This window comes from Ambystoma mexicanum, chromosome 1p (assembly GCF_040938575.1).
Source record: "Ambystoma mexicanum isolate Mex_15411 chromosome 1p, UKY_AmexF1_1, whole genome shotgun sequence".
Taxonomy (NCBI): Eukaryota; Metazoa; Chordata; class Amphibia; order Caudata; family Ambystomatidae; genus Ambystoma; species Ambystoma mexicanum.
In genome coordinates, this window is record NC_090921.1 from 320,707,890 (window position 1) to 320,724,356 (window position 16,467).

Consider the following 16,467-nt stretch of genomic DNA (forward strand, 5'->3'; position numbering starts at 1 on the left):
AGATTCTTGAGTGCCTCTTCTCGTAGGTAGAACTCACCAACTGGGTTTTACTCTGGTTGCTGGTCTCTGGACTAGCTCTAATTTGTCAGTATCATCCTGGAGATGTGACCTACACACAACACTCCAGATTTTGGCCCCAGAAGTGAACACAATATGCAGGATCAAGACCTCCGAAATAGAATCAAAACGCCTGGTATGTCCTTATGAAGTGTGGCCTTTAGAACTAAACTCAAAACTTGAGATAAGGCCCCCAGGTGAGGTCCCATCATTGACCTGTAAAGGAATAAAACAACCTCCTATTTTATGCTTCGTATACCACTGGCAGAAGCCTCAGCAGTCCTGTAGCTCTCTCTATAGCTGCATCACAACTGCCGCCATTGTGCAGCCAATCAAAGGACACAAACAAGGAGAGTGGGGACATTTGTACCTCTGCTTACCTCTTCCCACTGGTGGATGTAGCGTATAAGGCGTGATAGCCTCAGCAGCCGAAGAAGGCTGAGGATCTTGGTGAAGCGTACGATGCGCAATGCCCGGGCGGTTTTGTACACCTCTGAGTCAATGCCCTTCTCAACGATCAGGAAGATATAATCCACTGGGATGGAGGAGACAAAGTCCACCACAAACCAGGTGCGCAGGTACTTCTTCTTGATCTTCTCCGGGTCTAGGATGATCTCTGTGTTGTCCTCAAAAACTATTCCGGTGCGGAAGTTCAACACCAGGTCCATGAGGAAGAACGTGTCCGACACCACGTTGAAGATGATCCAGGGCGTGGTGGTCTCCTCCTTGAAGAACGTGATGCCCACCGGGATGATGATCAGGTTTCCCACCATGAAGAGCAGCATTGTGAAGTCCCAGTAAAACCTGGCAAGGCAAAGCAGACACAGGCAGGTCAGTGAGGAAGGGAGCTTTACAGGCGGTCTTGCATTGCGCACAGGACATCCAGGGCATGTCAACTAGTCAGAGAAGGCTTTCTGAAAATTGGCCATCATGTGGGTCTACTGCTTAAGGACGGAAACCAGAGTCAAACTTGTTTTATCGCGTGAAAATATAGATTACACATGTTTTACAGCCCTAAACCATGTGCAGCACCCCAATCCTCAAAATACAGATGACACATTGTGGGACCTCAGACAACAGAGCTATCCATAGGGTTGCACACATGACACATTTGGTAAGACCTCAGTTTGCAGCGGCTACCTCAGGTTATAAACTTGTGTTTATATACCTCCAGACTCACACATCATCCAGACTAGGATTTCCTGGGGTGCCAGCCTCACTTGACATTCACTGCTTTAGAGACACCCTAGGGTCACACACACGACACAGGCGGAGATCTCAGTGGGCAGATCCAAATTCCTGGAGCTTAGACTGTAGAGATTTCCCTGAAGCAGCAAACAGGCTTAGATCTCAGTTGGGCGCCCCAAAGTCAGAGTACAAACCTTAACCTTAGAGCTCAGACAGCAGAGATATCAACACGGTTTTACACATGTCAGAGGCACTGGCCTTGGCTGGAGGAGCAACACTCAGCTTATAAGCCTTAGCCTGGGAGCTTAGACAGCAAAGTATCCCTCAGCCTCACAGGGCACAGGTGTAGCCGTCTGAGGGTGCAGCTTTCCCTAAAGCTGCAAACATCCTACAGACGTACACCTCAGGTAGTGAAGCCTTATCCCAGGTTGCAAACTTTTACCAAAGACCTCAAGCAACACCCCTGTCATTCGAAGGTTACAAACATTATCTAAATTACTGTACAAAAAGGGAAATGTGAGATCTTACCTCTGTCAGAAGGGCAAAGGTGAGTTGCTATGTAGACATCGAGGTGACACCCAAGTCAGTGAAAAAGTAAAGGTCGTTCATGATGTTAATTACTACAATTCCTAGTAGGAACTTGCTTGCCTTCTAAATCGTTTTTCCATCATGCCTTAGTAATCGCAGTGACTGTGAATGGGAAACTGGGTGGTTTACTGAAAACAATGGGCCTCATTCTAAGTTTGTCAGTCTGTTGTTTCCAGACCGGCAAACTATGGGTTTGCCGTCCAGAGCCGCTGTGCCTGACACAGCGGCCACGGCAGGCAAAGCCGTCAGAGTAGCACTGGCACAGTTACTGCCAGAACCGTAAGGAGGCCCAATGATTATTACATCCTTGTGCGAAATCAGAACCCTAGTCTGTATGAAAGAGGCCGCCATGGCGTTTGTATTGACACAATTGTACAGAGGAGACCAGTGACGGAAAGTTTCACTGCCTGGGGCAACCTTCAGGCATATTTCCAGCATTGATTGGAAACTGGTTCCATCTGGTTGTTGTGGACGCATGTTTACTCCACAATACAAAAGGGGGTGCGCCAAATGTGTTTGAGGTACTCTACACGACTAAGACCACTAGCTTTGACCTCGACCAAACCCTGACAGAAAGCAGTGGCATGCGGACAGTTTGCAGTGCCAAGCTGACCAAATCCAAAGGGAGGTGGGATCTGGAGACCAGACTGGGGTATACAACATTCAAGCGGGTTGAGCGCTCGCAGCTGTGATCTGAGCGTGACATGCCGGTCGCAGGTTCGAATCCCGGCAAGGTCAACTCAGCCTTTCATCCTTCCGAGGTCGATAAATGAGTACCAATTTCGGTTGGGTGATATTGTATGTAAATATGTGCTCTGTAAAGCGCTTTGGATTAAGGCGCTATATAAAGACACATCATTTATCATTATCATTGAAGACCTGTATGGAACAGAGGTTTAGGTGTGGGAAGGGGGAGCTGCCAACCTGACTGTAGAAGAAGTGCTCATGCTCAGGACCCCAGCTCGACCGTTTCCCAATACACCGGACCTAAGCCCCTAAAACCCTAACATGAATTCCGATAGTGCGGCAGGACTTCAACCCTCCACCAATAGAGACAGTACCAATAGGCTAGCATCGAGCTGCTGATGTGGAAAGCGAAACCAAAGGATCCGCGAATAGAGACAGTACCAACAGGCTAGCATTGAGCGGCTGATGTGGAAAGCGAAACCAAAGGATCCGCGAATAGAGACAGTACCAACAGGCTAGCATTGAGCGGCTGATGTGGAAAGCAGAACCAAAGGAACCAGAGGAACAGATGAGTGGAGACCGTACTGACAAACGCGGGGACCGAGATCGATCCAAAAGCAGGGTCACACATTTAGAGAGGCAACAAGCTTGGCATGGACTAAAGGTGGCTCTATAGGAATAGAGATTCACTCAAAGTTCACCTTCATTCCTGGACTAGGAGACTAGACGTGGGACACAGGCATCAAGGATACCTGCGCTGACACTCAGGGGTAGACTAGAAGTAACAGACCTCTATCCTGAAACAGGGTGCAGGAAGGATCTGAAAGCAAGTGTCTGCCTGGGAAGACTACCCGCTTGTGACCAGGAGTAAAGAGCAAGCGTACACGTGAGAACAAAGAGAAGCAAGAAAGGGAAATGAAAAGTGTTGAAACCAAAGCCACTGTAAAAACAGTACTGTTGAAATCCTAGGGAAATGATGGAGAATAAAGCAAAAGGTTCATAAAGTTACACGCTCAATCTCGGTAACGAGTGGACAGAATAGGTTGAGTCTGGTAGGAGAGGCATTGTGCCAGTTGGTTGGAATGTCCACGTCGGCCCCTTAGGAAACCTAAACACTGGTGGAGGCTCTGCCCCAGTGGTTGGAATCCAAGGTATCGATCCTTGTGTTTTGGTGCTGGGAGGGATTTGGGGGAGTGTTGGAAGGGTCATCCAGCTATGGGCAGCATAGTTGCAGGGGCCTGGTCTATTGGTATGTGTACAGATATCCGTATAAAACGTCGACGGAAAAATAACGAAAGGAGAAATGATGGCATGCTTTTTTACGAACATTTCTCCATTATTGGGCACATTTAAAAAACTGATAGGGGTACTGGGGGACAGAAGTGGCGCCACACCCCCTGCCCACATTCCGCCATTTAATATTAAAAAAGTGTGCGATATTTTCGCAATTCGAAATTCCAACGTACATCCATGTGTACATACCATGGCTGAGGTGGCCATGATGAAATGATGAACTATGGCTGCTGCTGTTTCCTAACACAGAAAGCACTGCCGTAGCCCATAAAGTGACCAGAGGGTGACCAAGGTGGCTGCTGAGGCTCTGACATGGCGTTACCGGACTCTGAGCAGGGATTGTGGTGCGAGGAAGGTGGAGCCCACCCTCTAGCCACAGACCATGAGAATGGAGACGGAAGGCAAAGGTATTGTATTTACATGACAGACTAGTCTTGGCTCATCCCCCCAAGGAGCCAGCCTAGCTCAGACTGTTAAGCCACTCAAACCTCTTCATGCGATCACAAGCAAACTTGCAATGTTTCATCGTGAGGTGCAATTTGAGTCCCCAACCACGATCTCTGTGCCCACGTAAGAGAATACCCCTCACAATACCGGCTAGGTTATTTATTTATTTTATTTCTTGTTACGCGCCACATGCCCATGGGAATAACAACAAAGGATGGCAGGAAATGCTTGCTCTAACACTTTAAAACCAATGCCACTTCCTTCGGGATACATCCCATTGTTCTTTAACTTCTGGATAGTTTGTACAGAAGGGGACACGCCATATGCAGGTGTGTCTTTATCCCGCCAAAAAGCACGTCCCCTAGCCGTTCTAGCAGGACTGCTTTTTGGGTTGATGTGAACAGATTTACGCATGATTGGTTCTTTACTGTAATGGCAGACGAGCTAAACGTGATTCAATGCAATTCTACTCCAAGGAATTACCAGTGGTTGAGTAAAGTTCATGCAAGCATTCTTCCATCGAAGATGCTCCCCCAAGGGCATGGTTTGGCTGTTTACCTGTGACTCCCGAGCCCACGGCCCTGCCCAGTGAATCAAGCTGCATGCCAATGATGAGGCGTGATATATTCGTGGCATGCCTGGGGCTACATGTATTCCTGTGCAGAGGTGATTGATTACCTTAGTAGTTTGGATTGATTCCACCATTTAGGGCTAGTGTCAATACTGATGTCATACGGTTGGTCTCGGTCTGCAAGGGTCCAGTTATTACAAATAATTAAAGAATGGCATGCTGCCCAATGACATTTCAAGGGGGGAAGAGGAGCTCATTCAAGCGCTTGTGGGGACCATTTTTAGCTTTGGCTTTTAAGTGACACTTAGGCTCCAACTATGAGCTAAACTATTGCACTGGTGAACACATAAGAACGAGATGGGATGTCAGGAGAGACAAACAGTTTGTGGGTGTTGTGTGTCTGTTTACCCACCCATTGACTGCTCATGGACGTTCTAATTCCTATGGGCATTCCATGCCAATCCCCAAGACCATTCCCAACCTCTACCGCCCTCTCACCACCCAAAATAGATATTATGGGATCGCTTTGAGCTAGCTCTATCAAGTTGCATCAGATGTTGTGCTGTATAGGGCCTGACAGTGTTATTTCGCAGCAGTCTTCTGAGAGTCCATGGCGTTACTGCTGTTGTAAATATGCTCCTGGTGCAATAAAAATGCTTTAACGTAGTGTGCTTTCAGCAATAAGAAATGTGTGTGTCCTTGTATGTTCTCCTTGCACGGATATCCTGTTAAAGACCAGTATTGCCAATGCCAACAGTTTTGGCTTGTGTGTAGGTAATAGAAAGTGATTTTCCAGGCACTGCCATAATATGTCCAGCTACTAAAAAACTTAATTTGCCAACAGTTGGCATTTTATGGCCAGTTAACACGTTTACTGTGTTACAGGCAGTGCCTGATAAATTGCATATATAAAAGCCAAACATGTTGGCTTGGCAAATGCTTGTTTTGTTTTCTCACCTCCCTGCTTCGTTAGGCTGCTCCACGGGTATAGTGCATGGTCTCTTTACCCTGAGAAAGACATCTGTCAGGTACTGAGACAGCTTGTGAGATGCATAACCTGGGGCTTCACTGCCTCAGCTCCTAGGCAGTGTGAGGTCTGTGACCTGCAGCTGCCCACATACCAAAGGCCACAACCCCAACACACCCTTTCACCTCACCCTGTGAAGTACACATGTATTGGAGGTACCACGCTACATGCTCAACTGTGCCCACTTTCTTCACCTTAAACCTGACCTTATAAAGTTACAAAGGGGTAAACACATTCCTATATGGCTTGTCTCCTGACTAGCAGTGAGTGATATATTCATTGGAAAAACAGAATTGTCAAATTTCACCTAAAATTCCACTTCACCAATCGGGCACATTATTCTCACCAACTTTAGAACTTCGATGAAAATTGACTAAAGGCTCTTTTTTGCTTCAGGCTCACAAATATTTTCGGCCAATCAAGAGGCTTAAACATATCCTGGCCTACTAATTGGCTGAAATATGCGTGCATCTAACTAAAATCTATGAAGCACGAAAATTCATGTGAGAAAAATAGCCAAAACTGCTGATTTTGTCAAATGACTTAAATAACCAAGCAAGCGTATTTTACCCGAAATTCACCATTATTTCCACAGGGCTACATTTGTCAATTTTGCCCACCTCTACCCCTGACTGCCACCTAGTTCTCACAACATAACCCTTTCCCCTGTGTTTTTCACACCCGGCGATTTGAAGAAGACACAGCACATTGAGCGCTTTACAAGCACAGTAGTCAAATACATCTATACTTCACACCGCAGTTTTTAGACATTATAGCCCCCACTGCGAAACAATAGAGTGGGTCCCCCATTATGCAAACCCTGCAAACCTAACAAAGTACTTAAGAGTAGACTATGAGGAGCCAGGAATGAGACTCGGACACAAAGGATTCATAGTTTTGGTCAAATACGTTTATTGAAATAAAAGGGGGTGGGAAAATGCCTCTCTGTCTGCACTGGAAACCAAAACTAAGGGCCTCTCAATGTCAGAATGTCCAAGGCAAAACTGTCCCGTGTCCAAAGTACTATTCTGGCCCTCATGCTCTAACAAAATAAACTCTAAAGCGAAAAAGGTAATGTATTTAGCCTGAAGTGGTTTATAAATGTTCAGAAGAAGAGTGTGTAACTCCAACACAAACGTTCCAGAAGGACAGAGATCCTTATTCCAGAGGGTGGTCCCCTACCCCTGGATTTCTCTTCCGTCTGTTGCATGATCAAAGATATCAGTTCCTTGAATTTCTCTTAATCCACAATGCAACTGTTCCACAAAAAACACTTGGTTCTTTATCCTTATCTCGTTAGGATACCTGGTGTACTTTCCTGCCAAGTGTTCACTTCCGGTTTCCTTGGTTTCGCACAACCTTTGGCAGGTCCTGATATATCCTTCTCAGGACCCCTTTTGCTTTTATAGCTCTTGTATACTGTTCAGGTTGTCTTTGTCTGATGTATTTCCCTACCAGTACTTTCCCCATGAAAACACTCTTTCAATTGCTGGTATACTATCCTGCCAGGGCTTTCCTTACACTCTTGCAATTGCCTGCTATACTCTCCTGCCGGGGCTTTCTTTAAAATACTTGCACTTGCCTGGTATACTATGCTGACATGGCTTTCTTTCCTGTGTACTCTGCACACTTTCTCATTTGTAAACACTCTTGTTCACATGTGCCCAGGACATCCTTTCAATTGTAAACACTCTTGTTCACGTGGTCCTGCACAACCTTTCAAATGTAATATCTTCTTGAGTCTGCTTTAACTACGCAGTACCTGCCTGGTACACTATCCTGCCAGGGCTTTTCTTCCATGTGTATTGCATACACTTGCAAATCCTAAAGTCTCTTACTTCTTGTTCGCTTTCCCCTTTTATAAAGGATTCAGTATTTCCTTCTCTTTCAAGTCTTTCACTCACATGTTTTACATGTATTTGCTTTCGGCACATCTGCCGGCACGCCCTGGTTTCCCTGCTTCCCTTTAGGGAACTTACTGGGTCTTGCTAGTGTTCTTTCCTCTTCCCGAGGTCAGTCGTAGGGGGTTCTTCTGCTTCTCTCTCCACTGCTGCGCCCTCGTTACTTTACTGGTACACTCCCGGCAGCTTTTGCAGGGCTCTTCTGTTTTCCGTGTGGCTTTCGTAAAGACATCTCTGCACCTGCAAATGCCCGGAGACCTGTACTGGCTTCTGCCATTCTTACAGCATGTCTGGTCTCACAGTCTGCATCCCGCTTTTGTCTTCCTGAGCCCGATTGCTCCATGACAGCCTCTGCAGTTCCACTGTTTCTCAGTGCGTTCCAACAGAAGCAGCCTTCTCCTTCCAGGAGCGTGCCCTGATCAGCTATGGCTGGGATTCAAATCTCCCAGCTACAAGACTGTACTCACAACAACTAGAGCGCAGCCTGCTCTCTTGGTTTTTTCCACTCTGCATTACTGGGCTCCTCTTCCTCATCCCATGACTCTTGCAGCTATGGGAATGGAATTCCATTCTTGATGTTAAATCTGTTTGTGTCTTTAGAAGAGTTTGAAGGCACGATAGCTCGTGATAGCTTGTAAAGTAAGGTCTGGGAAGACATTTTCATGAGTTCTAGAGGTTAATTCAAGTCTTGGTGGTTTATACACAGATCTTGTCAGATGGCTTTCCGTGCCTTTCCTAGGTGGATGAGGGGAGGTGTAACAACATGCCATTAAGGCATTGTTCATGGATGGGGAATGCTCAAAAGAAGAGGAAAATAACATGTCTCATCCAATGGCAGTCTGCTATTCCCCCGGAGGCTGTCTCCCTCCATGTGATCCTCCCTCATTTGGCCGCCCCCAGGGTCAGGATCAGGGAGCGGCTGCCCTTCCCTGGCCACATGGGGAGAGGTCACTGATGGGATAGGAGTGATGACATCATTGGATTCTTCACATACCCTTCCCCTAATGCCGCTGGTTCTCTCAGCATCTATTGGGTAACGGGAAAGGAGGTCTATATGATCCTGTTCTCTTTCTTTTTGGTGTTCTACCGGAAATCAATGGGCTGCAGATCTATGAACCAGTGCATGAGCCGTGCAGTGGTGTCCTTGCAGAGGGCTCAGCCATGTCAATGGATAGTGATCAGTGACCAATCTAAACTTTCTGCCGGTGAAGTAGTAATTAAGATATGACACTGCACACTTTATAGCCAAAGCCTCCAATTCAATAGTGGCATAGTTCTTTTCTCAGGGGTATAGTTTTCTACTGATGAAAGGAATGGGGTGTTCTATGCCATCATGGTCTTGTGAAAGGACAGCTTGCCGACATGTGAAGCGTTCATCTGTAAAATGTACTTTTTATTAAAGGCTGCCATCTTCAACACAGGTTCATTGCACAGAATGTTTTTGAATTTGTCAAAACATGGCTGGTCTTCATCTTTCTACTTTATCTTTTGGGCTTCTACTTTCTTAAGATCATCAGTGAGGCAATATGTGATTTAAGAGTAATTGGAGATAAATTGCCTATAGTATTCCACTGGACCCAAAAAGGTTCTTAGATCTTTCTTGGTTCTGGGAACTGGAGTTTCATGGACAGCTTTCACCTTCTCACTCTGAGGTTGAACCAGCCCATTACCAACAAAGAATTCAAGATACTTGACGGCTGACTGTGCCAAGTGACTCTTTTTCGGATTGGCTGTGACCGGGCTTTCCTCAAAGCTCCTGTAACAAGATACAGATGATGTAGGTGTTCTCCTCACGGCTTGCTATGGATGATAATATCATAGATATAGCCCCACAGAATAAGGAGTAAGATTGAAGGACTTGGTTAATTAACCTTTGAAAGGTTACAGGGGCCTGTGTAGCCCAAAGAGTAATACCTTGAACTGTAAAGTCCAATGGCAGTGGAAAAAAATATTTTCTCCATGTCCTCTGGATTAACAGGAACTTGTAAGTATCGCTTTGACAGATCAACCATGGAAAGGAAGACTGCGGTCCGTAATTAATCAAATAGATCATCTATTCTAGGTATAGGGTAACTGTTGAATTGGGAAACCGCGTTCACCCTCCCGACGTCAATGCAGAACCTCTATGATTGATCTGGCTTGGCAACAAGTACTATCAGAGAGGACTAGTGCTCTGAGATGGCTCAATGATGTATGATCTTAACTTATTTTCCACCTCCACTAATACTATCCCCTTTCTTGGTTCTGGGATGTGGTAGGGTTTCAAATGGACCACTTACCTTGTGGATGTCCAGATGTAATGAAAATCCCCTTTTCACTCTTCCTGGCTCAGATCTAAACACATCAGGAAATTGTTCTAATTAGTCTAGCAGATCTTCTCTCCAATGTTGGGACAGGTGGGAAGGAATCAGGTTGTTTTTATCTGAGTCTTCTACCAATAGTCTAGTCAATACTACTGTAGTATTGTCAACAGGATTTTCTCTCCACTCCTTGAGGAGGTTTACGTGAAAAATATGAGTCTTAATTCTTCTATCGGGGAAACTCGATAATCATATGGCCCTGTTTACACTACCACCTCATATGGACCGCAACATTTGGACAACATCTTATTATCTGATGATGGAAGGAGAACGAGCATCTTTTGTCCAATGGAAAAGGACCTAAGAATAGGTACTTATCAATAGGTTTCTTATCATGGTAGGTCTTTTGATTTTCTTGGACCTTGAACATATGAGCCTGAACTATGGTTCTGACAGTAGCCATATGTTCCTTCAACGGTTGGGCGGCTTGGGAAGGGGGCTTTCTCCCTTTCTTCCCAAGTCTCCCATAACATGTCAAGGACATCACGTGGCTCTGTGCCATACAATAACTCGAGACGGAAAATCATGTTAAGTGTTGTGTTTTTCAGATGGAATATAGGGCCCAAGGTGTCACACTGTCCTGTTTTTTTCTGCATGCTTCTACTAACTTCTTTAGGACATGCTTTAGGGTCTTATTGGATCGCTCCACAAACCCATTAGTTTGTAGATGGTAAATGGAAGCCCTAAGGGTTTTTGTGTGCAGGATTATTTTTACTTCCTCTATGAGTCGACTCATTAAAGTAGTTATCTTGTCCGTTAGGATTTCTTTGGGGAACCTGACTCGAGAAACAAAATGGGATCAAATGCTTGAGGATTTGTTGGGTCGTGTTATAGCATAATGGGAAAGCTTCAGTATAGCGAGTTGCACAGCCCACTATTACCAATATCTATTTATTGCTTAACTTTGATGGTTCAAGGGGCTCAACTATGACCATAGCTATTCGGGAACAAGTGACATATAATTATTGGTAAAGGTTGTAAGGGAGCTTGAGGGGGCATCTGAGAACTTGTCTTTTGACATATGCCACAACTAAGCGCAATGTTTTTCACATCAGCATAGATTCCTGGCCAATGGAAATGGCTTAATATTTGTGTCTGTGTTTTCGCTGTTCCTAGGTGACCACCTGTCAGATGGGAGTGTGCAATTTCTAATACTACCCTTGTGTGGCTCTTAGCAACCATTATTTGAGATCTGGGAATACCATCTGGACTAAGGTCACCCCTATAGTGTAGTCCAGCTTTTAGAAATAAAAAATGGCCTCCCTTTTCACTCTGCCCTCTTCTTCAGGTAACAGATGACAGAAAGCTTCTGCAAGCATGGAATCATTCCTTTGGTTGAATACAAGTTCTGGCATCATTTCAACTTCCTCCCCATGGACTTTAGATGGTACCACCGTTAATGTGGATAGGGAATCTGCCTCGCCAAAGTCTTCGTTCCCTCTCTCAGTTTTATTAGTGGTCTTAACCTTCTCTGCTTTGGGAAATAAGTCCTCTACAGGGTCCCATGAGCCATTCGTTCTGCTGCCTTTTCTTGGTAGGCCTCCTTCCTGCTGTTCTGAATCAAAATGTTTGTCACCTCTATAGTCAGGGTCTATGACACCAGCTAAGACGTCCAGGCCATAACGCCAAGCCAGGCCTAGCTTAGAGGCAAGTCTGTTTTAAGTGCCTGACAGGGGTATTAACACCAGATCAGTTGGTATTAAGACTCGGTCTCCAGTTTGTATTACTCCCCCCAGCTACTACATAGGTCAAAGCCGATGGACTGTTCTGTAGCTACTGATGGATAGAAAGCTCTATTGCTACGTTTTTAAAACCTGAGGGTTCCCCAGTTTGTATCAACTGAGCTCGATCCCACCGCTGACACCATAGATGAGGATCCAGGAGTGAGTCTCAAACACAAAGGATGTATAGTTTTGGTGAAAGACATTTATTAAAATAAAAGGGAGTGGCAAAATGCCTCTCTGCAACTGCACTGCAGTCGTTTCCCTACCTAAAACCAAAACTAAGGGCCTGTCAATGTTAGAATGTCCAAAGCAAATCTGTCCCGTGTTCAAAGTACTATTCTGGCCCACACACTCTAACAAAATAAACTGTAATGTGAAAAGGGTAATGTCTTTGGCCTTAAGTGATTTATAAATGTTCAAAACAAGAATGCGTAACTCCAAAACAATAGTTCCAGAAGGACAGAGTTCCTTATTCCAGAGGGTGGTTCCATGCTCCTGGATTTCCCTTCCTTCTGTTGTATGTTCAAAGAAATCGGTTCTTTGAATTTCTCTTCATCCACAATGCAACTGTTCCACAAAAACAACTTGGTTCTTTATCCTTATCTTGTTAAGATACCTTGCGTACTCACCTGCCAGGTTTTCACTTCATGTTTCCTTTTTTTCACACAACTTTTGGCAGGTCCTGATATATTCTTCTTAGTAGCCCTTTTGCTGATATACTTCTTGTATACTATTCAGTTTGCCTTTGCCTTATGTATTTCTCTACCAGGACTTTCCCATGAAAATACTCTTGCAATTGCCTGGTATACTATCCTGCCAGTGCTTTCTTGACTGTCTTGTAACTGTACGATATACTCTACTGCCAGGGCTTTCTTTAACACACTTGCACTTTCTGGTATACTGGGCTTTTCTTTCCCATATGCTCTGCTCACACCCTCAATTGTAAACACTCTTGTTCACATGTGCTCTGCACATCCTTTCAATTATGGACACTCTTTTTCATGTGTGTTCTGCATAGACTTTCAAATGTAATATCTTCTTGATTCTGCTTTATCTAGCACAGTACCTGCCTGGTTCACTACCCTCTAGGGCTTTTCTTCAATGTATATTGCATGCACTTGCAAAACCCAGTCTGTTACTTCTTGTTAGCTTTCCCCTTTTATAAAGTATTCAGTATTTCCTTCTCTTTCAAGTCTTCTTTCATTCACATTATTTGGTTTCAGCACATCTGCTGGTTTGCCCGGTGTCCTGCTTCCCTTTAGGGAGCTCACTGGCTCTTGCTGGCATTCTTTCCTCTTCCCGTGGTCAGCCGGTTGTGGTTATTTGGATTCTCTCTCTGCTGCTCCACCCTCGTTCCTCGTCCGGTATGCTCCCTGTGGCTCCTGCAAGGCTCTTCTGTTTTCAGTTTGGCATCGGTAAAGACAACGCCGCCGCTCATCACCTGCAAATGCCTATTAGCCCTAAATGTGCTGGCTTTTGGCATTCTCGCAGTGTGTCTGGTCTCATGGTAGACTTCCCACTTCTGTCTTCCTGAGCCGGATGGCTCCACGACAACCACTGCAGCTTCACTGTCTCTCGTTGTGTCTTGAGAGAAGCAGCCTTCTCTTTTCAGTAGTGTGCCCTGATCAGCTGTGGCTTGGATTTAAATCTCCTGGCTACAGGACTGTGCTCACAACAAATAGAGCGCAGCCTGCTCTCTTGTTGTTTTCCGCTCTGCATTATTTGGCTCCTCTTCCTCGTCCCAGTACTGTTGGAGTTATGGGAATGGTAGTCTATTCTTGATGTTGACTCTGTATAAGTGTATTTAGAAGTTTTCTTCAAGGCAAATTAGTTCTTGATAACTTGTAAGTAAGATCTGGGAAGACATTCTCATGAGTTCTGGAGAGTAAGTCGAGTCTTGATGGTTTATACACAGATCTTGTTGGATGGTTTTCTGTACCCATCCAAGGTGGATGAGAGGAGGTGTAACAACATGCCATTAAGGCATTGGTCATGGATGGGGTATCCTAAAAAGAAAAAGGGGAATACCATGTCTCATCCTAAGGCGCTCTGCTACTTCCCCTTCAGGCTGTCAGCCCCCCCCCCCCCCTTATGTGATCCTCCATCATATCGCCGGCTCCAGTGTCAGGATCAGGCAGTGACGCCATTCCCTGGCCACATGGGCAGAGGTCACTGCCGGGATAGGAGTGATGAGAACATTGGATTCATTACACAACACAGAAATGCAGATAAAGTGCACTCTCCTAACTTTTGCTGCGGCAAAAGCTTTTACTGCTACTGTGGGATGCATTTTTTCAATCATCTTTCTCTCAATTGAAAGTATAACTAGAGCCAATGCCAGCTATTCAGCCATTGAGGAATGCAAATAGGTTTTTTTTTTTAATCACTTTTTGTTCACTGAAAAGACTCTCAATAATCAGCACCAGCAACTACAACTAAGGTCCTCCGGGCAACCCACACATTTGAAAACAACAAATATTAATTTGTATGGTGAATACTTTGTAACAAGGAAAACATTGTTACTGTGCTCAAGCCATAACTGTTGGGTTTGTCAATGCTACAATATAGTCAAGTCAGCCATCAGTGAGGATTTTATAATAGCTCATGGCGTCAAATTAAAAACTTTGAGGAATTTTGGCAGAAAAAGCACAGTGAGATTTGCCAGGATACACACGCTTTTTTTTACCGGTGTGCCGAGACTTGAACCTCAGCTGCTGTTTAGGCAATTCACCATCTATCCCCTGAACTCCACTTAATTGGAGCCCAAGAAAGGAGACCTACAGATAGAAATGCACACAGCATGGAGCACAGTTCCTATTTCTAATTACCCAACATTTGCACTTCTTTAGGGGCACCCCATTTACCAACCCCCTGCTTTGGCTTTACTCCTCTACCTCGAATCCATGCCTGTTTCTTTGTCTTGCAAATGCAAAGTTGAAAGAAACACAGAAAAACGGGAAGATCTTTTCTAGCCTGAGCTTGTGTGGGGGCCTCCGATTGATTACTGTCTGAGGAAAGCACCCTGACAAAGCACCTGCGGCCTAGGCAGCTTTCCGCATCGACCATCCCATTAAGTGGCCCTCGGACAGCATGCAACTTGCTTTGAGATGAAGGAGGTCCAAATCTCGGTGGAACTGCCCTACTCGGTGCTTCCAAAAGGATGGCCTCACAAAATAACTTGCACCCCTTACTGCATTTTTCATTTTTTTCAATAAAATGCACCAACACGTTGTTCTCAGATTGTCACGAAAGGCAGGAATTGTGATTTTTGTCCACTGCTTTGGTTCCCAAGATTGACTTTAGACTAGTAGGCCGGTTCCCATGAGATAGGTAGAGTGCCCGGCACTCTTGCCTCCCCCTAACCCCCTTCTAGCCCCTCCTCTGCCCTCCCCCACCTGTTATGGGCCCGTCCGTGCTACAGGGGCCGGTGTCCAGCTCCACAGCTGTGCACCCTGGGTCCTATCACGTAGGACTGCAGGCTTTAGTGCAGCCCGGCTGTACCTGGTGCCCACCACCACACCCCTTCCCACTCCCCCCCCCCCACGAGCAAGCGCAGGGAGGGGCTGCGGTGCTGCCCACCTAGGAGAGCGGCCCCTCCTCCTTCAGCGCCGTGCCTTTTCCCGTCCTGGGTGGCACCAGTGAGAGGCGTGCCAGCGACCTTCCTGGAAAGCTGCAAGGTCAGCGCCAGCCCGAAGTGGCTACAAATCATACCGCCTCTTTTTTTTACAAGCACCGTCTCCTCGGATACGTGAACTAATGTCTTCATCTCCTGCCAGATGCCGCCTCCCTGCAGCAGGTCTGAGTCTCCACCCCGAGTCAGCAGTGCACGCGCAGAGACCACACGAAGACAGAAAGTACTCTGAGCCAGCAGCGTGCACCCACAGACAGCCGCATACACACAGGGACACATTAAGCACGCAAAGACAGGATGCTGCACACAGAGGCAGAGCGCATGCATATGCACATACAGAAACAACACACAGACATCATGCACACTCTGGGACAACACAATGCACGCAGATATGGCATCCTACACACAGAGAGAGCAGGGCGCGCAGAGAGACAACAAATGCGCTCAGGGACAACGCAAAGACATCATGTACACTGTGAGACTACAAAATACAGTCACAGACCAGATCCTACACACAGAGACGGCAGTGCACGCGCAGAGACAACACGAAGACACAAAGTACACTCAGCCAGCAGCGTGCACCCACAGACAGCCGCATACACGCAGGGACACCTTTCGCACGCAAGGACAGGATGATGTACACAGAGACAGAGCGCATGTATATGCACATACAGAAACAGCACAAAGACATCATGCACACTCTGAGACAACACAATGCACGCAGATATTGCATCCTACACACAGAGAGAGCAGTGCACGCAGAGAGACAACAAATGCATTCAGGGACAACCCAAATGCATTGTGTACGCTCTGAGACAACAGAATGCACGCAGAAATGGCATCCTACCCACAGAGAGAGCAGTGCACGCAGAGAGACAACAAATGCATTCAGGGACAACCCAAATGCATTGTGTACACTCTGAGACAAGACAGTGCACACAGAGAGACAGCATCCAATAGTAGCCCTAGCGTTTAGCCAGGGCAGCGGATTGG

At 46.0% G+C, this 16,467-nt stretch overlaps 1 protein-coding gene across 1 annotated transcript in view; it reads right to left on the reverse strand.

Annotated features, from left to right (window-relative positions):
• The window catches only part of HCN2 (hyperpolarization activated cyclic nucleotide gated potassium and sodium channel 2), an 812,769-nt gene that overhangs the window by 476,916 nt on the left and 319,386 nt on the right, over positions 1-16,467 (reverse strand). The window contains exon 2 of the mRNA XM_069647901.1: positions 438-861. Within this exon, the coding sequence (XP_069504002.1) occupies positions 438-861 (424 nt within the window). The remainder of the gene's footprint in view (positions 1-437; positions 862-16,467) is intronic.